The 24414-nt window shown below is 35.1% G+C and overlaps 2 protein-coding genes across 5 annotated transcripts in view; one reads left to right on the top strand and one right to left on the bottom strand.

The window, feature by feature from the left end:
• The first annotated feature begins 477 nt into the window (after positions 1 to 477).
• Positions 478 to 14182, top strand: LOC149488604 (E3 ubiquitin-protein ligase RNFT2-like). The gene is made up of 6 exons (XM_089695738.1): positions 478 to 773; positions 931 to 1260; positions 10614 to 10768; positions 11336 to 11606; positions 12013 to 12228; positions 12531 to 14182. The coding sequence occupies exons 1-6, from the start codon at positions 582 to 584 to the stop codon at positions 12762 to 12764; spliced, it is 1398 nt and encodes a 465-aa protein (XP_089551864.1). The 5' UTR covers positions 478 to 581; the 3' UTR covers positions 12765 to 14182.
• Positions 14183 to 17738: 3556 nt separating this feature from the next.
• LOC149488603 (E3 ubiquitin-protein ligase RNF19B-like) overlaps positions 17739 to 24414 on the bottom strand; it is an 83437-nt gene continuing 76761 nt past the window's right edge. Inside the window, exons 5-10 of one of the 4 annotated variants that reach the window (XR_016315592.1) lie at positions 23353 to 23540; positions 22491 to 22632; positions 21710 to 21944; positions 20980 to 21187; positions 20075 to 20503; positions 17739 to 20014 (exon numbers count right to left, since the gene is read on the bottom strand). Coding sequence is in view for 2 of the 4 variants with exons in the window: in XM_089695143.1 (XP_089551269.1) it covers positions 20142 to 20503; positions 20905 to 20970; positions 21046 to 21187; positions 21710 to 21944; positions 22491 to 22632; positions 23353 to 23540 (1135 nt within the window). In the remaining 2 variants the exon portion in view is untranslated. The other 3 variants (XR_016315593.1, XM_089695143.1, XM_089695142.1) reach the window with 3 other exon arrangements.

The raw sequence follows: 24414 nt of genomic DNA, 5'->3' as shown, positions 1-24414 counted from the left end.
TGATCATATCGCTAAACGATACATCGACGATTATTAGAAATTGCATTTAATTAGAAATGTACGTTAAAAAAATAAAAAAATATACACAAATGAAAGGTTATTCCATCTTTTTTAATATTCGACATGTTTGAATTGCTTCTGCAAGACTTGACAGTGCAAAACGGCATTTTTAGCGGAGCATTCGCAGACGTCCTTTCGATGTTTTACGAATACGCAGAGTGTTCGTAATCGATTACGCAAGTAGTTTTTATGAAAGCATAAGATTTTTCGATTCGAATAATCTTATACCTCGGCAAAAGGGGAAACGCCTGCGTTTGTTATCCATTACTTAATGATCTAAGTACAAATACATACTACGTAGGTAACTAAAAGCTTCGTATCAAGGCGAATCAATCAAATTTTGTATTTGACATTTTTGACAGACAATGACAATGTCATATTTATGATAATTATGATCTCATGTTTGGCACTTGACAGTTGACCTTCGCGATATAAATCGAGATCAGAATTAATATTATTTATTGTGGTGAAATGATTATCTGGTGGTGTTTATAAGTGAGAAGAGTAGAAAATAGTAGAAGATGGCGCACCAAAATCAAGTTAATCTAGATATGGGAGAGGAGGATCCGGAGGAAACCCCTCCGAGACCAGCACTTACCAGAATGGACTCTGTTACCAGACCCCCAATTCCGAATAGAAGTAATATCGGTCTTGGTGACAGACTAAACAGCATGTTCAGAGAAATCCGGCCTCTCGTGGAACACGCGCGAATGGTAAATGTTTATATTTTAAACGTCTATAATTGTGATGTAATTAGACTTACAAATTTGCTTGACGCCGTATTTATCTTTAACGTTATACATTGATGCCTTTATGACTTACTTATTATACTTAGAATAAGATAAATTTAATCTATTTCTCTTCTTTTAGGGCAACAATGCAAGGCTTTCATTGCCAACTTGGCTACCACGTAATCCACCAAACACCCACCAACTTGGAGATGGTCCACAGCGGCCACAGAGCTCAATAGCTCATGTGAACCTCGGGCCAGCAGCTCAAACATACATTGTCACAGACCGGGGAACTCCACCAGCGTTAAGGGCCCAAACTAGCCATGCCTTGAGCACTAGCATTTCTAATGATTCCAACATGTCTGAACAAGTTCCAGAGGAAATAAATATATCAGTCAATCCAGCCAATAACAATAATATCAATGATAATGCAGAGACAGATAATCAAAGCGATGATGGCACTCAGCAGGTAAACATGAAATCAAAATAATATTATGTAGATTTCATTAAATAATTTAATTATTGTAGCAAAGTAAGTAAATAAAAAGTAGTAAGTTAGATTCAAATGAGTGATTGAATATTATAATGGAGTCAATCCAATACAATCTCAAAAATTGATTGTTACAATGATTTGTCAATAAAAAAAATTATAATGTTTCAAATAACATAGGTATTGTCTACAATTTTTAGTACAGTGTAAACTCTCAATTTAACAACAAACTCTCTAAAGCGTCAAAATCAATTGCCTTTGGTTGGTTTAGCTTATCTACCATACAATGATACACTCTACATAGCATCACACCCACTCTCAATAACGACAACAATTAAGTTATAAACTCGACGTCATGCATACCGAACTTTCTAAGAAATTCTACCTTTTGTTTACAAATTGGGATTGCTTGCACGTGTAGACTGTTTTTGACCATGACTAATAAGTATGAGTCATGGATTATCTATACGTTATCATATTCTTAGTTGCTCACAAACATTCAAACTGTAAACATGGCTAGTAAAAGAAAATCATTGTGTATTGACGAAAAAGTTTTACTGATACGCGCAATAGAAACGGGAGAGAAGATAAGTGATGTTGGCAAACGTTTTGGATTTAGTTGCTCTACCGTGTCCACAATATGGAAAAACAAAGAAAAAATAACATAACTACTAACACTAGTCTATACATATAATAAAATCGTAGGAAAGTCAAAACTGTACATTGAATATTTTTTTAAAAGAATACATAATCCATGATCTATAATCGATATAGAAGCCAAAAATATAGTTTTTAGAATTTTTGTCTGTTTGTCTGTTTGTCTGTATGTTTGTCCGAGCTAATCTCGAAAAGTACTGCATAGATTGACTTCAAATTTTGCATGAATATTACTAACAGGTCATGTGAGGTTTTTTTAAACATATTATCATGCTATCACCTCCGGGGGAGGAGCTGTGAACCTTTACTTTTCTTACGTATTCCGTGTACTACGACAGCGTACAATCTAAAGACTCATGTTTAAATGTTGTTTTTGAGTAAGCCATGCTATTATCTAGCTTTACACTATAAAAACTACGTCATTTACGTAATTTGGGCAGAGAAACTGTTTAATGAATCTTAGTACTATAAAGACAAATTTGATTCAGCGCCATCTATGAGATTTCGTAAAAATCAAATCAATTTACATGTTAACACTACTGAACACAATGTTAAAAATTAATAATTTAAATATAATTATGTTATTTATTTATTTAACTCTTTAACCCATAATAAATCTTCCCTTCCCTATAAGGTGCACTTATATAATTCGTGTGAATATACTACATTTTTAAAAGTGAGGGTAGATGTATATTATTTTAAGTCAAACTAGACACCATTACAGTTAATCTAAAATTGATTGTGTTCATTGGTTACATTTTTAAAAATCTTCGTGTTTTAATAATTCGATCACGAGGCGGGACTCTAATACAAAAAGGTTAGTTCGTTGATAATTATTATTCCTTCATCATTTACATGTTGTTAGTAAAAATATACTTTGACTGTTAATACTTTTGTTCAGTATTTATCTGTATGATTATTGCTTGGTAATTAATATATTTTCATGTCGTATACCTAATTATAAACATAAGTGTGATGTGAAACTAGCTGGATTTATTTTTACACACTCACAGTCTTATATTTTGTGTTAATGTTAAAGTAGTATTAATAGTGTAAATCATAATATTTTTTCAACGTTAAAAATATTTCCTTTTTTCTGATGGTGTTGCCATCGAATTAAACCGCGCTGTCGTTTCGTTCACAAAAAGTCATGTTATTAGGACCGAATATGTAGCCGCCTCAACTTACGGAAACGAGAGTAACCTGCGTTGTCTGTTAGTTATTATATAGTCGAATTTAACGTTACATGGAAATTGGAATCTAAATATATGTATACCTACTTATATTAAATCTGTAGAGGTCAATTCTGCACATGAAATATATTTCCTAAATAACTATCACGAGGTGATTAGAGATCGACATCGACGTCAAAAATGTTTGTCCGTCTGTCTGTCTGTATAACCGTTATAGAAACAAAAACTACTCGACGGATTTAAACGAAACTTGGTACAATTATTTTTCATATTCGTGAGCAGAGCAGCAACTCCATTTTTAAGCTTTCGTCGCGTGTGCGTTCTTAATGCGTGTATCTTAATGGTTAAAGCTACACAGAAATCAAGTATGAAAGAAATGTTCTCCATATTATATAAAAAATATCTCCCGACATCATAAATGTCTATCTTTTATGGTTGAGCTTAGGAGTTCAAAGCTTTCTGATTATATTTGTCTACTAGCTGTCCCCGCGACTTCGTTCGCGTGGAATAGTGACTATGGGACCTATGACCATGGGCTCAGGGTGGGGCAACAATAAAAAATCATTTTTATTTTCATGCTCCCACTCCCGCGCCCACTCGCACTCCCACGCCATATGCCACGTTCAGTCCCAATCCCACGCCCACGCCCACTCCCCTTCACAATTAGTACCTACCAGATCAAGGCCAGGGTAAGCGCCCCACCCAGCCCCACCGTGGCTACGCCCATGCTGAATTACTACTTAACATACAATTATTGAGTAAATACGTACAACCATACTGTACTGTTGTACTACCATAAATAATTAAAAGAATTGTTATTAAAATTTCTTACTAAACTGAGCTAAAAAACTTACGTACCAAATTATTAAAGAAAATCAAGAAATGAAATGCCTAACCTATACCAAATAGTTACTACATATTGTAATTAAAAATTATGATTAGTATATAATATCGAAAATCAAAAAAGTAATGCCTAACTAATTCTACGTAAAATTTCTTTTAAATTATGTCATATTATTTTTTAGGAACCAGGGGGGGGGAGAGGAGCAAATTCTATTTCCTTCCTTTCTTAAACGGATGTTTTTAATAATCTATGGTGTAGCCAGTAGCCACTGATCAGCTTAATCGATACTCAGTTTTTATCAAATCCAGAAACAAATCCAAATTAGATCTTTCCTGTCTCACGCACGTAACTAAAGGCTGAAGAGAGAGAGAGCACGTAACTAAACCGTTTAGACGAAGAAAAGTGTATAGAAAAAGGAATAAATAATTTCATACACTTCCCGACGATCTTTAAAAATAAATTATAACTTTCATTTTTTTCATTCCCACTTTTACCCCTATGTAGGTATAATAAGTGGATGAACCAATTTTGATACACTTTATCTAAGAACCAGCGTCGGAAAATATTCTGCCTAACAAAAAAAACCGCATCTAATTCGGTTTACCTGTTAGCCAGCTACGGTGCCATAGACAGACACACACACACACACAGAAATACATAGCGGTCAAACACATAACACCAGTCTTTTTGCGTCGGGGGTTAAAAATATAATACGACATAATTTAAAGGACATTTTATGTGGAAAATTTACCTATACACCAGGGTAGATAATTTTTGAAACAAAAAAAAAATCGCAGTAGGATGAAACCCATTAGAAAAGGATATGATAAAAATGTAAGGAAAAATAAATTACGGTCAATCGGAGTTCGGGAAGTGGGAGGGGGGGGAGCTTTTAAGAGAAAAAAATGGTTTCTCTCGATTTCTCGATAATAATAACACCTGCTAATTTTTTTCTACATATTTTAATTGTACAGACATCACTTTTCCACAATTTTATTATATGTATTGATGATGATGATTGAGATTATAACACTCTTAGTCCGTTTTAATTTTTATTCACCCGCATCAGTGCCACCTAAAAAATCTTTATATATCGAAATTCGAGCAAAGTTAAGAAAATGAGAAATAAGAGTTCTCAAGGATCGTTAGAGATAAGAGGCTTACTATTGACCGAAAACAACATGTGTTATGCCGAACCTGAAACCGCTTCACAACGAGAATTGCGGCTCACAGCTGACCGCGAACGGCATGTACTATCCTGTGAGACCGAAACCTTCACTGAGGGTATATATAACGTCTCACAGCTGATCGCAAATGGCATATTGTACTATCCCGTGAGACCGAAACCCTCACTGAGAGGGAATTACGTCTCACAGCTGATCACGATCGTCATATTTTATCTCGAGAATTCTGAAACTTTTACTCAATATGAAGACCGTTTGACAAATAATAGGGTGCACCATAATATTATTCGATCTCTCGAAGATGAACATGAGCATAAGCAATGACTAGAGTAGGGACGCGAATATTACCATTATTTGAGACAAGAACGATTAATAAGTTTGTTTAATGAAAGATTAAGAATTGAAACTATTGGTCTCTTTAAACGGACGAATAGCGAGAGGCCCGTCTTATTGCAGACAGATTTCGACATACTTAGTCTTAATGACTTAGAGATAAACATAGAAGATCAATCTACAAATTCGGTGGTGTGGTCCGACAAAATAATATTAAAGTGGGTTTGCTTATAACCTCACAATTGATTACAGATCATCTTCTGTATAGGCGATATTAACGTAGTATGTTCTTTTTGTAATGCTTTAAAGTGGAGTAAGGAGTCGGCTTTCGTTTGAAGATACGCCGGAACCTTTGAAATCACTACTTTTAAGTTTTAGAGGAACATGTGCAATCTAAACAGTTCTTAGACAATATTAGCTCTTATAGTATTGCGTTTTAAATGATCCTTTGGTGCTCAACAATTATCAGATGCTCCTTTCATTCTTACTTTTAAGATACAAGGTCAAGTTTATCATTTGATAGGATCCCTTTTGCCTGAAGGCCAACCTAAGTTTCTTTAAATATATTTTGTATTCGACTACGACGAATAATCGAATACAAGAAATCAATATTTCTCGAATTTAAAACTGAACTCATTTCACAATTTTAGAACATGTTAATTCATCAGGTTAATCCGTATATATGCGTTTTAAATCGACATTAGAAGCTTTTCCTCAAGATGGTGATATTAATATAAAATTGGTATAAATTCCGATAGACGGAAGTCTATCAGCACTCAGGAATTCCCTGAGCGTGTTATAACGCCCAGGCCGCTGCAGTATTACAATTTTTCCTACAGTAGGGCGACGAATGTATTTTCGCATAGCAACGGAAGGGAACTCGTGGGGGGTAAAGTGACGCGGGCCACGTACCACAAACATGTTTAGTTTGTGGTACCGAGCGCGAAAGAAAGTCATCGTGTTTTTAGTAAAGTTACTATGTAAACTAACGTAATTTATTACTTAGGTACATATTCTATAATGGTGCGCTCAAACTGTTAATCTACATTTAATTTAGATTATTATTTTAATTACTAAGAAATGTAGAATTTAAATCACATTCATTCATGTTTTCCTCAGATATTCGATGTCTATGATTTTCGATGATTTTAAGATTTTCTTATCAGAGTATTCAATTTTAATGTAGTTAAATTTTATAAGAGACAATTAAGAACATTCAAAAATAAAGTGTCACGTATTTTTTTTAAACGACGAATGACGAAAAACGACCGAATCGCGGACGAAGTCGCGGGCAACAGCTAGTCTGAAATAAATTTTCTCTTTTTCTAATTCTGATTTTTCTTCTCTCCATTTAACAACAACTCTATATAACGCCATAAAATGCACAGTCCCTTCGGTGTCGTTATATAGAGTTTACACTGTATTTAATTTCTTATTATGGTCAGTCCATGTAAATATGAACAGGGGGATCGGAAACAACATCCTTTACACTTTTAATAAAATTTATTCTAAATAACTCTTCTTTTAGAACTGTAAATAATATTTCATTTTATAGATCCGATTTCGGTTTTTCAAATGTTTGGAAATTCATTTGAATGATAACAGAAAAAAAATATTGTTAGGGCGCTTGTGCACTACAAGGAATTTTACTGTCCGGCATTCTGATTTTTTACGGTCCGGTATGGCACGCCAATAATCTAAATGCTAGCTTGTGCACTATACGTAATTTTACTGTCCGACATTTCACTTTTCCCTATTCCGGATGGTTTTTTTGTGTCTACGAGTCGCTGTAGATATAATAGGCATGACGAAAGATTTTCAAAACCTCTTCCATAATGTGTGTATACGTTTATTAAACAAGAAAAACCCTATATTTCGCTAATATACTTAAATTTAACGAAGATAAAAGCCATTTTTCAATAAATATTTATTAACTGTGCCAAAACAGCTCACAGGTGTCATGGCGTAGGCGTGACGTCACTCTTACGTAAATACGTAATAATATTTAATTATTAAGTGTTATAGAATCTAATTTAAAAGTTTATAAGTGGTGTGCAGTATTGCAATGTGAATCTACATAAAAATAATACCCAAAAAAAGTGTTAGTAATTGTTTAAAGCGAGAAAATAATATGAAAGGAATAATGATTGTATAAATTTGACGCAGAGAAACCCGAACCACATATTCGTGAATTCGCAATTATATTTCTGTTCTGAGTCGATAAAGCATATTACGTGAAAAAATATAAATAAATAAAAATGCGTATTCTTAACATATTCATAACAACAAAATACACCTGACGCGAAGTTGTTTACAAAGACGTGACGTCACGCGTGTTTCAGTCAATATGGCCGACTGCAGAATTTCAATGTTTTATTTTATTGATAATCTCATTAATCTTAATGTTTTTAATATTTCTAAGTCGCTATTTTTAATTTATTTATTATACATTTTCCCTTAAAAACACTAATTCGATCATTTATGGATACTGTCGTCATGCCTATTGTTTTCGAATGCCCACTTGCTTGGATTTTACTCTTTTTACAGCATATGCCAATTGAAAGCAAGCTCTTGTTTTACTTCCTTTTAGCTGGCAATGTGATTTGAAAAGTCGGTATTGTTATTTTTATATACATTGACCTATAATTATTATCTAAGTAAGTGTTGGTAAGTTAAAGTTCAAGGGGGAATAGCTAAAGCTCCTCGTCACCGATTAAAATAAATAAGTGAAACACGCATTTTAAATCTCTTACGGAACTTTACTTTTTATTATAACGAAGTAATATAATATTTCATCTTCTATATTTTTTACTCGTTTCTTGTAAAATGCAAAAACAATCATATTTTATGATAGCATTATACCGCCAAACTTCCTTGAACTGTACCGCATTGATCCGAGTAAAGACGGACAGGTGCACAGCCAATTCATCGGTTTTTTCATTCCAAACCGGACCGTAAATAATCGGAATGCCGGACAGTAAAATTCCTTGTAGTGCACAAACGCCCTAAGGGTCAGGTATGGCACGCCATTAATCTAAATACTACTAAGAAATACTAGCTTGTGCACTATACGTAATTTTACTGTCTGACATTTAACTTTTCCCTATTTTGGATGGTTTTTTGTTTCTATGAGTCGCTGTATATTATTGTTTTCGAATGCCCACTTGCTTGGATTTTACTGCATATGCCAAGTGAAAGCAAGCTCTTGTTTTACTTTCTTTTAGCTGGCAATGTGATTTGAAAAGTCGATATTGTTATTTTTATATACATTGACCTATAATTATTATTTAAGTAAGTGTTGGTAATGGCTGGTTCACACTTTGATTAGTGCGAGTGCAGGTGATGAGTAGTACTACGTGTGGACAGCGACTGTTTAGTGCGAGTGTTTAGTAGGCTGTGTAGTAAAGTGAATAGAAGCGTGTTCTATTTTTTTGCGAGTGGACTGCGAGTAGCCACGTCCCGCGCGCCCTCCCTTCCCCCTCACTCGCAGCGTGCCTGCACTCGCACTAATCACCTGCACTCGCAGTCAATTGGACACTACTCGCACTACACACCTGCACTCGCACTAATCACCTGCACTCGCAGTCAATTGGACACTACTCGCACTACACACCTGCACTCGCACTCATCACCTGCACTCGCACTAATCAAAGTGTGAACCAGCCATAAGTTAAAGTTGTTAATAGCTTTAGCTCCTCGTCACTGATTAAAATAAATATGTAAGGGAAACACGCATTTTAAATCTCTTACAGAACTTTACTTTTTTTATAACGAAATTTTTATATTTTTTACTGGTTTCTTGTAAAATTCAAAAACAATAATTTATAATAGCATTATACCGCCAAACTTCCTTGAACTGTACCGCACTGATTCAAGTAAAGACGGACAGGTACACAAGCCAATTCATCGGTTTTTTCATGCCACATCAGACTGTAAAAAATCATATTACCCAACAGTAAAATTCAGTAGTGCACAAACGCCATTAGTTGTTTACAATCACCCCTGTTCACCATTACCTACCCTGACTATACCTTTTTTAACCTTCCGCAGGCAAGACTTTTTTTACATACATAAATGGCAACAGGGGTGACGCATCACCCCTTTATTTTTAAACTCAAATAAAACAGCAATTTGTACGAAAACGAAAGTTATTTATTAAGAGATCAATCACTTATACAATTATTAATGACATGAAAAAAGTATTAATTATGACAACCTTAATTTGGTATTTTTTTTTGGGTTAAATGCAGTTCAAGCAAACATCCTTACGGTGTTCAGTGCAAGCGGGCTGAAGACATTTTGTGCAAAAAGTTTTTACTTTTTTGTCCCTTTTTCTTGGACATAGTGCACATCTTGCTTGTTTTTGCAATTTTACAGCTGGCTCACCTTCAGGAGTTTCCTGGTTTATATTTAGAATGTCACGTAAAGTGACTCCTAATTCTCGCTGAATAGTTACTATATTTCGCCGCGGTGTTCTACTCGAAGATGGTGGAATAGACGACCAAACATGTCCATTCTTACCTCTCAACACTTTAGTGCGTAATTGTGCCAGCGGCACATCCTCGTCATCACTACCTTCATAATTTGAAATAATGTCCTCCTCCTCCGAGTACACCGAAACGTGATCATCATTTTCACTTGCATCCCCATCTTCGGAACGGCGCTCATTATCCGAGCTAGCATAAAAAATATTTTGCAAGTAGTCTTGAATCTGCGTATCCGAAATCGAAACCAATTTTACCTAAAAAAATCCAGAAATTATTACAGTATTACAAAAATAAATAATTACGTAAACAGCAATAGGGGTTATGAGTCACCCCAGCAATGTCATTATACCAAAAATAAAAACTTACCGCGACACGTTGTCGTGTGCGACTGATTGCATCCATGCCAATTAGAGAATAGATAGAGCATTAGAAAGATACAGAAACAATATCAACTAAATATTGACACTTTTATTGAGTAGTGGGGTGACGGGTCACCCCTGTTGCCGTCCTAAGGTTAAGCTTTGAAGATAGTCCAATGAATGTAAGATCATAAAATTAAAAATAAACAAACTTTATTGTTTTGAGCACAATTTTTTTTATAACTATATAATTAATATTTCTTTCTAAATTTTAGGTTGTGGATGTTCGAGGGACCTTAAATTTACTGATAAGATATGCACCATTCTATTTCCTACTGTTTGTGAAATATTTGTATGACAGCAGGGAGGCTATTTTCACATTTATTATATTATTCTGCACATTCTCACACAGTGACAGCCTTGTTAGAAGGTAAGAGCAAATATATTATTAATTTATACTTAAAAGTTCTGTAGTTAAATTATATAGTCAGCCTAAATTTATAGCCACCACAGAGAAACAGACCTATTAAGGGAAATTAATATATATAACACTAGCTCACCGCCCGCGGCTTCGCCCGCTTTATCTAAAACCTAATAAATTATATACTAAAACCTTCCTCTTGAATCACTCTATCTATTAAAAAAAACCGCATCAAAATCCGTTGCGTAGTTTTAAAGATTCAAGCATACAAAGGGACATAGGGACAGAGAAAGCGACTTTGTTTTATACTATGTAGTGATTAGTTTCGTCACAACTTTTCTTCATTGAGTCAACAAAGTCAACAGAAATATAATACATACTACAAAACTTTCACCATTTTGATTATCAAATTCAGATTTATTTTAGTCAATTGTATACAATTAGCTCTTTAGCTCTTTAGAAAACTCTGCCTACTAGGTACGAAAGCAGAGTTTTGTTTGGACAATTTTTGGTTGTGATTGTGAATTTATTTATTATAGAACATCATTGATAAAATATCACACTTCAAATTTTTAGGGAGCATGGAAAACAAATGAATCGCAGTTTCCTTGCGCTACTAAGCGAATTGCTGTTTACAACAAGTTGTATAGCGATCGTACATTTTCTATTCGGCCACGGGCGTTTACTGCCCAACGTTATAATGTTCCCTGGATACACTGAGCCGATCGATGTATGGGAACTACTGTGGCTGGTGGTGCTCACCGATCTCATTGTGAAGATCATCACAGTGGATGTAAAGATAATTGTCACTATGATGCCTTCTATCGTGTTGCCGTATCAGAAACGGGTGAGTTTTATGACTTAGAAGTAAAATCGTCATTTGTTAATAATTATTACATGTCGATTTTACTAAAAGAAATACATAGTAATAGTATAAAATAATGTGACTTAAATCAAACTCTTTCTATTTTTATGACTAAGATCTATACTGTATTATGACTCTCACCTGCGTTCATCTCATGTATTGTTATGAGTCATACATTTAGTAATAATTAATCTACATCGTAAATTGCAATAAAAAGTTACAGGTATCGCGATATGAACACATACGACACGATCATCAGATAATGTAATAACTCAGGCCCCAGAATCACAGACACAATAGAAAATCTATTGTGTCGTGGACCGATCGGGCCGTTCGGTGCTCAATGGGTCAAGACAATTTTAATCAATAACTACAATTTTCATTACAGGGGAAAGTCTACTTATTCACAGAAGCAGTATCACAATTATATAGGGCTCTTATAACGATTCAGCCATGGATATTCTTCCTGATGCAATCCTATGAAGGTTCAGAAAAAATGGTTGGCATGTTTCTCACATCTGCATATGTTATTGCGAAAGTGGTTGAGATTCTCGTAAGACTGCGCCTGTTTAAGAACGCAACATGGACTTTGTTGCAGAGTGTGGTAAGTTTGTTTGGATATTGTTAAACTAAATAGTCTGTAAAATGAATTTTATTTTAAAATTTTAACGAATGGAAAAGAGGATAAGCGTCGCCATGGAATGGCAGAAAGACGCGGGTTCGAATCCCGCTTCGTGATCGATTTTTTTCTATATTAAGAACCAGGCGCATGCCAGCGTTGCGTTCAACCTTTCCTCCGCTTTTTTGATCACATCACATCCCTAAAGCAAAAGCAGTAATACCCGCTTCCAAAATATTTTCCCAACTAATTATTTCAATCCCATCAAGTAAAAAACAAATTTTCAGAACCTTGGAACGAAGCCAACATGCGAACAACTGATATCCGCCGGCGATTCCTGTCCTATTTGCCACGATGATTACACCACACCTGTCAGGTTGGGTTGCAGTCATATCTTCTGTGAACTGTGTATAGCGGCTTGGCTTGATAGGGAACACACTTGTCCACTATGCAGAGCTAAAGTGGCTGATGAGCCCACTTGGCGAGATGGCTCAACTACCTATGAACATCAATTGTATTAAGGTTTGGAAAGAATAAATTGAAAAATATGGAAAAATTGTTCGGACAATATTGGTACGTCATTGGCATTTTATAAGAAATAATCTTAAAATGAATACATTTCTATTAGCCTATAAAGTATATTGTATAGAAACACACTTATATTGGTATAAATATGATTGGTCAAGTTCACGCTTCATAATATTATCTTCTGCAAGCTGTGTATAGCGGCTTGGCTAAAGTGGCTGATGAGCCCACTTGGCGAGATGGATCTACTACCTATGAGCTGCAATTGTATTAAGGTTTGGATTAGAGAAAAAAATGAAAGAAAAATTCGAAAAAGATGGTAAGATAGTGAAAAAATTGCTGGTCAATATTGGTACATCATTGGCATTTCATAAGAAATAATCTTGAAATGAACACGCATTTGTCTAGTTATATATTATATTGTGTGGACACACATTTGCGTAGATATCAGTCAGGTTGGGTTGCGATCGTATTTTGTTTGAAAAGTATAATATTACATTGGAAATTTTGATCAGACAATATGAGTATGGAATTGGCAATTTCATTTCATAGTAATAGTCTTGCATACACGTCATTTATCTCTATTGGTCTATAAGTTACCTGTGAACACATATTTATTTGTTTTAGTAGGTATGATTGCAGAAGCTTGTAATATTATGAGGTTAGATACATTCATCATTAATATTAATAAAACCCAGTAATGACCATGCTTTTAATAACTATTATAACTATATAATCTTAAAATAGTAAAAAAATATATATCTGTCATTCCATAGCTAGACTATGAAAGTTATAAAAATAAGAAACACAAAAACATAGACACCTATGAATTGAGTAGTTAATACTTATTACCCGTTTAATCATATAAAATATTTAAATGTTTTAATATTAATGGATATAATAAAGATTTATAAGCACATACAAAGATACAAAGACATTATATAAGAGCAAGGTAAGTTAAATCTTGACAAGGTAACATTAGTTGTAAAAGAACTTAATTGACTGACTAACGGCCCTAAAAATGTATTAAAATTATTTCATCTCAGATATAAAAAAGTTTTCAACAATCATTTTGTATGGGAAAGAAGAAATTAATAATTAAATAATGACATTACATTTGTATATTTTTTTTGTTGGATTTTGAAATTTGTCTAGATGGTATAAAATTAAAGTGTAAAGAAAATTCGAATTGGTAAAAAATAGGAAAGTTTTATACCTAAATGTAAATTGTGGAAAAATAATATAGACTACAGGCCCATGTTGAAAAAGTTATGGGTCATTTGAACCACCAGGTGACCTATCTAGATCGATATAAGAGCCTGAAATAATAAGATTCAGCACTATGCCGTCACTTGTAAGCTGTGCAATTGAGTGCAGATGAGAATTCGAAAGTACACCTAGAGATTTTTTCCCCTTGTCTTGATTGATGATTCCTCCTTTCCTCCCCATGATTCTTGTACGGCGTTGCGGAATAATGGATTAAAAGCAGTATTGAAATAATATGACATAGATGCCGTACAAAAATGGTAGACCACAAAGTCGGAATTTATTTTTATTTTCCGACAATTGCCGGGTTAAATTTGTTCATTTGATTTTATACTTTCGAATTCTCATCTGCACTTAGTTGGACAGCTTAGTGACGGCATAGTGCTGAATTTTATTATTTTATGCTCTTATATCGTTCTAGATAGGTCACCTGGTGGTTCAAATGACCCATAACTTTTTCAACATGGCCATGTAGTCTAATACTGTTACATACATACGTTCTATCTCTTTTACCCATGTGCATTGGTGATTATCTCTCACACTCTCTATTTGTGAAGTATGATCTTTCGTTGATATAATATTATTTATTAGTATGTATTGAATTTCTATAACGAAAAATTATTCGTTGGGCTTAACTGGTGTTATTTTGATTATTCTGAAGATATAAAAAAAAAACCATTCATAAAGAAAGCGAATCTTTTTGCAATATACTATGAATTGTATATTATATATGTTATTTATTACAAGTGTTTGTAAATGAATTAAATCTATTATAATATGTAGAATCATTTGTATTTGATTAGTTAAAGCTAAAATTGTTCTAGACCTAATATTATAGACATAACTTAAAATAATTGTGTATTAAAATATATTGTCATTACATATTTTCAAGTATTTTATGATTCTTATTCGTACACAAGATGACAAGAATATTATGTAGAGGTAGATAAATTCGGACTCGAGGTTTCGTTTAGAACAAAATGGTGATGGAAAGGCCATCAACCATGCTGAAAAACATTTTACCATTAGTTAACTCAGAAGAGAGAGATAGAAATAGTATCGTGATCATTTCTCACTTTCTAAATCTAAGCTAGGGCGTTTCCCTATAACGGGTTTTCCTTATTCATAGTGACTGCGTATTTTTATTTATTTGCTTCTGGGGTTCGTAAAGATGTGCTGTGTGTAATAATTCGACATCAATAGTTGGAATTTTTTTATTTCTATAAACGTAGAAATAAATTTTATTCCCTTTTTTATAATCACGTATTATTAGTTAGTCGATATTATGTAGACAATAAATTCAATTCATCATTATTTTATTTACCTGCATGGTTCTTTTCTTGTTGATTTTTAATCTCGAAAAATACTTATCATGTGTATTTTAAGTGAATTTATTTGTAAGTCATGAAACTGTATATATGTAAATAAAAAATCGATCATAAAATTATGAATTGAAATTATTTTGTTAAAATTTATTAAGACTTATATTTTGTTATTTAGTCATTTAATGGTAAGTATATTATATTATGTTATAAGGATATTACCACAATATACACACAACCAGTAGGGAAACTTCATACAAACGTTCGAAATGTCACATGCACATGCAAGTGTGTGTTTACAAGTATTTACAGATATAAAAATACCCTTACGATTCTCGTAAACACGCTTGCTTGTGTGCGTGAGACATTTCGAACTTTTGTATGAAGTTTATCTACTGGTTGTATCTGCTGTATATTGTGATATTACGTTTATATGTACAATAAGAATTATTTGCAAAATCAAAATATGAATTACAATTATTCGAATAAAAGACACTTTGATGCTTTTAAATATGTATATTATAAATGAATTAATTATTTAATTAAGTCTCAAAAATTATTAATTATAGTCATTACACTTAAGGATTGTTAAATGCTTGAATAATGGTTTTTATTGATGTTTAAATAAAATCAAATCACATAGAATATACCTAGTTTATTTGTGAACAATATATTATATTCCAGAGTTTTATTTAGAACTTAATTTACTTAGTTACACAGTCTCTCTTGTAAATAACAGTTAATGTAAAGTGCACTTTTTAGGATATAGTTACTGTTATATATGGCTCTCAGTAATATGGAATGTAGAAATAAGAAGGTTTAAATGTATATTGTAGAGAAAAATAATATAATCATATATTTCAATAACATAATATGTAACTTTTTGAATTAATATATAGTTTCAAATCAGCCAGTTCAAAAACTGTTGAATTAATTGTAATTTTACTGAATTCCGATTCCAGCGACTTTGTGATGCGATTTGAAACATAATAATAACAGCTACATACTAGAAACTAACATTACGAATGTTCATACACATTTGTATTGAAAGTTTCTTCTTATTTCTAATTTCCAATCAATAAATATTTTTTTAAAGTGCTATGTTATGGCCTACCACTATCATGCATATTCCAATCCGTCCTGTCTCAACAAGAGGCGACATCTGAAATATGTAATGGTGGTTAAAATTATGTATCTCTGATTTGCTTTTACATTCCATTCCTTAATTTTTGTTTGTTTTTATAAATTGTATGATTTTTTTGTTTGCATTTCGATATGATTTCACCGAGACTAGAATATAACGTGACTATAACTAATTTGAATATTTAGTGTAAGTAAAATGCCTAATACTAAGTTTAGTGTGAATGTGACTGAGATGAACTTATAAAATCCTTGAAAATCACTACAGAAATAGGAACTATCCTCAATTGTACTAACCAAGTTGCCAAAAAGTTAAATTACTTATACAGAATGTCAAATGCTAGATTGTAATTAATAATTCAACTAAATGTATGTAAAATAAATGTTCTATAATATTGTTAACGTTTCTCGTGTATAAGCATGATGTGATAAAATCAATAAATGAAACAGGTGATATTTGAGTTTGTGTTTTATTCCATGTTTATAACCCAGAACCCCCATGTATTGTATGATTATTTTAGTATGTACCTTCCTCTTCCATCCCCAAGACTGAAGGCGTTCATATACCTTTTGAAAAAACGGCACATGATCCTCTGATGCTTTGTGATCCACAATATAAGATTATAATATGTTACCCACAACTCAAAGGCTCAACAATAGGCGCTGAAAAACCAATAATGCTCATACAGCGATAAAATAGCTCGCACCACCTAGTTACAATAAAGCCGCGGCCGCACAGAAAAGCGGCTTGCTTAGCACTTAGAACCTTACTTAGTCGCACCTAGCCAATAGCTTAATAAAACCAACGATTTTTCTAAATCATTATCGGTTACGGGCTTGGCATCTGTGTAGTATTTTAGAAACAACATCATGCGGGAGAGGCGCATGCAATGTGCGAATTTTTGGATTTAACCACAGTTGAATTGACCTTTATTTCTTCGAGTTTGTTGTATACCCACTAAAATTGTTTATGTTGTGTCACAGTATTAGTTGCCATACTCGGTAGGTCGTCAAGTTCAGTATGATTTTTAATCCTAGTATTCACGTACCTATGTGTACAAAATCTGTATTAATTTAGAATCTTTCGGAAATTTATTAAGTGTTAAAAGTTTTGGAGTTAATTACCAGTATTTCAAGATACTCTCCCTATAGAAGAATTCGTAATGGTTTTATCCCACGCAAATATCTCTTGTGATATGTAGTAAGTTATATTCAGGATGGTAACCAAATAAAACAAGTACGTATTTATTAATTACACTTTATTCATTTACACTTTAAGACATAACATATCGCTTAAAATTACTCTTGCCTACAAACGTGAAAAATTAAATAATTTAGATCATTAATAGTAATTATTATTCAAAGTATCACAAATATCTGATAGAACGTTGCACTGTAAGCGCGAAGCATCTATCGTTGGCCGCCATCTTGGATTCAGAATACACGAAGCTCAAGGCATAAAGAACGCATTTTTATAACCTGACCGTATTCTGACGATAATATTTGTACAAATTGTACTACTGCCAGTGGCGGAATTACAAGCAAGCTAAATCATATCAACATTTTTGTCATTTAGAAATAAAAATATTCCTATAGCAAATAATATTATACATCTCTTTCTATCTTGGCTCATAATTCTTCAAAATTAAAAATTACAATAAATATTAAATTTTGAAGGGCTACTGGCAGAAAATAATCTTTTTTCCTGTTCCTTTCTTGTTCGTTACCATTATTACTTGAGCTTCGTAGTATTATAAATATTTCTATGAACATTCGTTTGGCGATTCCTAAAATTAGCTAACTTGTCATTTGTGCTGTATCTGTGAACGAATTTGTTACAAAATTTTTGTCTTTTGTACACAATTCGTAATTTATATAGATAAATTAATCATTATCGTGGTATTATCCACATCTTTATTTCTTAATTAATTATATATTTTGTATTGCCTACTTCTGTAGAAACTGCTTTTTATTTGGTGGTAAATATAAAATTATATATGTATTTTGATGATTCAAAAGATATTTTAAAGGAAGTGTAGTTGAATTAATAAATGTTTGATTTTGCGTTTATTTGGCATATAATTTGGTAGGTAATAATTTTGTTTTCAAGTTTTGATCAATATTCTTTCCAACAAAAACGTTCACACACACAACACTAGTTGTTTTGACATAATGCTACACAAGAGAAATGGATCAGCTACCAATCAGTCCTTAATGCTTTAACATCAAGATAATTATATTACAATCACTATGATTTCGTTATTTACACGTGTGATATGAAAACGATATAATTTTTAGACATTTTACGACACAAATTATATACACAGAACTGGGTATTAACTAAAAAGAGAACATTTTTACATAGAAAAAAAAAACGAAAAATATTCAATTTGAGATCGTTGAAAAATCCTCAAAACTCATGAATCACGCCTATTATAATATACAGAAAAATGGTGATATATGTTATCAGCACAGACAAAACAACTATGACACAAGAGCTGACTTTGCTCTTTAGGACGGTGAAAAATTGAATCTACAATGTCCTTATAATACAAAGGCCCGTATTAAACCCCATTGTCTTAGCGATAGCTTCACCTAACATGTTTATTGTCAGAAAATCGAAGCTTAAGTATGGAGTCACATCTTTATTCTTAAAATAATATTGATATTTTAATCAACATAGACTGCAGAGAGCGTTACACAAATATTCGTATATTACAATTGAATATTAAGTTTTGAATTATTTTGACAACAAATCGAATATTACAGTAGCTAGCCGAATTTTCGTTGATACTTAATAAGCTTTAGCACAATAATTATATGTCTTCTGTACACTTCACTTGTATATAATACGGGCCAGTTTTTCGACCGAAGACTTGAGATTATATATCACATACACTAATTGTTTGGCTCACAAGTTTATAATAAACGTCACTCCAGTCATTGTAAAGGTTCGATAAATGTTTTTTCAAGTTCAGTCAAAGGTTATTTTTGAGCTGTTCAACATTATTTATTGAGTTGTTAAATTAAATATTTCTTTGTCTTCATATGAGGTTCCATTCGTTTGTGAACAAGGAACGTAAGTTAATCATAATCGAAGTATGGGACGATATGTCAAATGTTGATGTATTTTAGGGAATTAACTCCAATTGCTCAGTTTCTTTATAACAAGAATCATTGCAACTAATTGATTTCACTAAATCCCACATCACTGAGCTGCAGAATAACCCTGTTTATTTACTATGAATTATCCACATTATCTAGTGGAGTTTCTGCTAACAGATTTCTAGTCGTAGCTATTTGTCAGAACTGGTAGATTTGTAGACGTCCACACTATCACAGTACTTTCCAAAAAAATCTCAATCCAGCCTAGTTTACAAACACATCGACGCATCAAATCTCAATTCAGAATAGCGATACATCAATCTAGAATGTTCTACCATTCTCGAATGTTCCAGAACGATGCTCGAATGTTCTATCCTTCTCGATTGTTCTAGAACGATGCTCGAATGTTCTATCTTTCTCGAATGTTCTAGAACGATGCTCGAATGTTCCAGAACGATGCTCGAATGTTCCACCTTCTCGAATGTTCCAGAACTGCAGCGGCGCTTAATTCTCATGAAGCTTCCGCTTGCTCCCCGTTCGTTACGACTTCTCGCACGCGGCGGTCACCTCCACACTGGGGGTTGCGACGCGCCCCACGGGAGTCGGGGGTTCGGGGTCCGGGGTCGAGGTGCCCGCTTCGGGGTCCGGGGGGACTGCGGACCCGTAGAGGAAGAGACTGCGGAGTCTGGCGGCGGATCGTGCGGGGCGGGAGGTGGAGGGTAGATCGTCTGGCCAGCTTGCCGCGCTGGTTGTGTCTGTGACGTCAGCGGTGACTTCGAGTCTGTGTGCCGCGGGAGACGCTGCGTCGGGCGCTTCGTGCGACGCGAGTGAGCCGGCCAGACCGGCTAGGGATGGTGCCCGGACTTCTGCGTGCGCGGAGCCCGCGGATAGCGATGCGTCGCCTGGAAATAACAAAATTGGTTGCATTATAATATCGGACGATTATCACAATATTATTTTCTTTATTGGTGTGAAATATTTAAAACTACTTGCCAGTAAAAAAACAAATAAATAATAGACTAATTCTTTAGAATTATGATTACAAAAATAAAACACTCAAAATTTATTTGTACTATTATTATCATCAGCAATATCCGATAAAATATATACATTTGAATCATAAAAGCCCGAATAAAATCGTATATCAGCTTTCGACTCTATAAAAATATAATGCACGAATGTTGTAACAACTTTTATATTTAATCATAATATCAGCAAGACAACTACAATTCGCGGCGCGACTATACGTACATATCCTGCACCCAGTCACGTTCACAGTCAAATTCACGGTCAGAACACTCACCGATGCTAGGCTCCAAGCGGCGCGAGTACGCGTCCACATCTATCGCGTGGTCACGGTCACGGTCACAACACTCACCGATGCTGGGCTCCAAGCGGCGCGAGTACGCGTCCACGTCGATCGCGTGGTCACGGTCACGGTCGCGGTCACGGTCGCGGTCCGTGGGCGCCGCGGCGCAGCCCCCGGCGCGGCACAGCGATACCGGCACCACGCCGTACACGTAGAACAGCAGGATCGGCACGCCGATGCCCACCGCTAGACCCGCCACTATAGGGGATACCACTAGCTGTAACACAAAAACAACGCAAGTTATTCATCATTAATCGATACAATACATAAATGTGATAAAAAAAAACGATTACAAATATAAATTACTATATCGAGCCCCGGCACAGCCTTTATCGCTGGGCCATAAAGCGATTATACACTGAAAAATATGTTTCAACTAAGATAAAGTTCTTCAACACGTTTAATACAATGCAATGTTATCACACTAAAATAAATGAACATCACTGTGATCAAAATTCAATTTTTTGGTAAAAAAAATATTGTAATAATTACTATACGGTGTCAGCCACGTTAACTACTCGCAATGACAAAAGTCTGATTAACAGTAGTTACTAGATAATGAAACCACGTCGGCTTGGCACTGCCTTGGCACTGTCTAGCCGGCTTTGCGCTTACTTGGCACCGTACAGCAGACTTGGCGAGGCTAGTACAGCGGTGTAGCGATGTGGCATAGCTTCCACGTATCTTACGTACCACGAAGCGCCTGGTATGACGCGGTTGTTGTGTAGAGTGTACTCACCGCAGCAGCAACAGCAGCGGCCACAGCGGCCCGCCGGCGGGCCGGTTTCGCGCGTCGCAGGCGGCGGTGGGCCCGGCGGCCCGCCCACAGCGGCAGGCCCACGAGCAGCGCCGGCAGCGCCACGCCCGCCACCACCGCGATGCCGAGCGGCGCGCCCGCCAACGTGCCGAGCTGCCAGAGCAGCTTCTTCTTGCGCGACCACGGCTTCTTGCCCCAGAACGTGCACCCGCTTGGACTGCGGACCAACATTATGGTTATACTTACTCATTTAGACACATACAGATGAAATATTAAACATTTCAACACTGATTAGTGAAATAACAAAATTATATAATAAAAAAACAAAATGTAATAAAGATACTTATACAAGAAATACATTATCTGAAGCTCAAACATATTTTTCGAAATAGTGATCGAAAACCAATCGAAAACAGGAAATATTCATATTAAAGTGTCACAATTCATAGCAATAACGAGGACCCATCGACTTCGAGGCTTCTAATCCTATTCCTATTATTCCTATTAATATTATAAATGTGAAAGTTTGTATGGATGTATGGATGTTTGTTACTCTTTCACGCAAAAACTACTGAACCGATTACAATGAATTTTAGCACACATATAGAGGGTAACTTGGATTAACACATAGGATAGGTTTTATCCCGGAAATCCCACGGGAACGGGAACTATGCGGGTTTATCTTTGAAAATGCGGGCGAATCCGCGGGCGGAAAGCTAGTCTCGTATAAAATACTAATAACAAATGATAACTAAATGCTCACCTAAGATAGTGTAAGTCTGAAACCTCCTTCATACAGAGCCAGCAGAACTCCGCGCCGCACACACAGCACACCATGTGATTGCATGAACCATCTTCTACCTTTACTATTAACACTGAGCAGCGAGGGCATGGTTTCACTTCACCTAAAACAAAAAAGTACTATAATTATTAATTATACCTTACTTTAGAATATTGTCACTCGAATAGTTCCATTCTAAAGACAATACATTATTTTCAACACTGAAATAACCAAAGCACTCGCAAAGTTTCAGAATGTTGCAAAATTCTCAAGTTTGTGAAGTGTGCCATATAACTTTGCAATAAAAGTAGTACGACCCGACAGAAATATCAACTTGGAGTAACAATATATTTTAAAACAAGCTATTGGGGCTTTGCCCTTTACCAAGTGAACTGGTACAAAAAAATTTATCTTATTTGTTGTTGCTTTTTCCCCTACCGTGTCTAGGACAGTATTCTAGAAGATTGGTATATTAAATCTGATAAATTACTCTGCAATAGATCATATTACATTTCATTGTATTATACTTCTTTCCTCCTCTGCCGCATCTGGGACAAATTTCTCCAATTTGATTGCCGACCAAATAGTCCAATCTTTAACAAGTTAAGATATTGTGCTTCGGTTCATTATATTATCATGGTTGTTTTTTTCCCTACTACAACCGAGATAATATCCTACAAGTAAACACACCGTGCTTCATATCGTTGCACTCCATCTGGCCGCCTATTCCCCTAAGACAACCACCTACATCCTACAACTAAACATAAAGACAATATCCTGGAACCAAGCATATCGTGCTCCTTCTGGTCGCTATTTTACCAAGACATCCTGCAAATCAACATACCGTGCTCCATCTCGTTGTGCGACGGCTGCGGCTGCCTGGGCGGCGGCTGGCGGCTGCGCCGCGCCGCGTCGCACGTCTGCGTCGGGTGCCACGCCGCCTTGCAGTGGTAACAGAACGACGCGCCGCAGCCCGGCGCGAGGCACGTCAGCTTGGGGCACGATGCGCAACCGGTGGCGACCACTGCGAAGCTGCAAGGGCGAGAACAATGATGATACATTCTTTGAAAGCCAGGTGAGGTCTGCTGGCAGAGGAAGCTAGGTTTCTTGAAGTTTTGCTCTTGGTCTTTGGATTTTTTTTTGCAAGAGGGAACGGAAAGTGTTATCTATCGAACAATATATCTATCTACCTTTGGGTACTATAGGTAATCCTTTTTTAATAAACCTAGATTAAGCCAATATGTGTAAAGTGTGCAACGTCAATCAAAGTGTATCTGTCTAAAAACATATGGTTTTTAAAAAAATATATTTTTCATTCTTCATTTTTTTCATCGAAAAGACTTAAGAGGCACTTCTTACTGGATTGAGAGGTGTTTTCCCTATGATCACAGGACAGGTTCCATTTGCTGATTAAGAAACAGGAGAATAAATAGTGAACAATAAAAAAAATATTATGTGACTCCTTAAAGGTCAATTGCCACGTCATCACTTAACAATCCTACCATAATAATTCTATCTAAGAAGGGGTCAATGTAAACTTGTAAGCACGTTATGTCACGTCAAAACAAACACAGCTAGGTAATCCTTAATACCTTCTAATTTTACAAGAAATTGAATACACATAGGCCGCACCGAACACCACAGACTGATGCGCTTACACGGCATTAGCTCGTTGATGCGTCATATTTTAATTGTCCAAATTACACGAAGAGGTGCCCACGGGCCAAAGGACGAGAATTACCGAGGATTATTGAATTAATTGTGTAAGCGCAGATACCATACGAGTCGTTCCGGAACATGGGGCCACATGATTTATTTACATGGTTAAGAGGATTACATTACAGCTCTGTTAGCTCCAATTTCACCAACAAGGTAACCAATGTTATCCAGATCGCTTTTTGATCAT

Source organism: Colias philodice, chromosome 5, assembly GCF_061535455.1.
Source record: "Colias philodice isolate Cphi_HAF_F1 chromosome 5, ilColPhil1 Martin Lab GWU primary, whole genome shotgun sequence".
Lineage (NCBI taxonomy): Eukaryota > Metazoa > Arthropoda > Insecta > Lepidoptera > Pieridae > Colias > Colias philodice.
The sequence above is the reverse complement of the archived record's forward strand: the minus strand, read 5'-3'. Positions and strand labels throughout refer to the sequence as shown.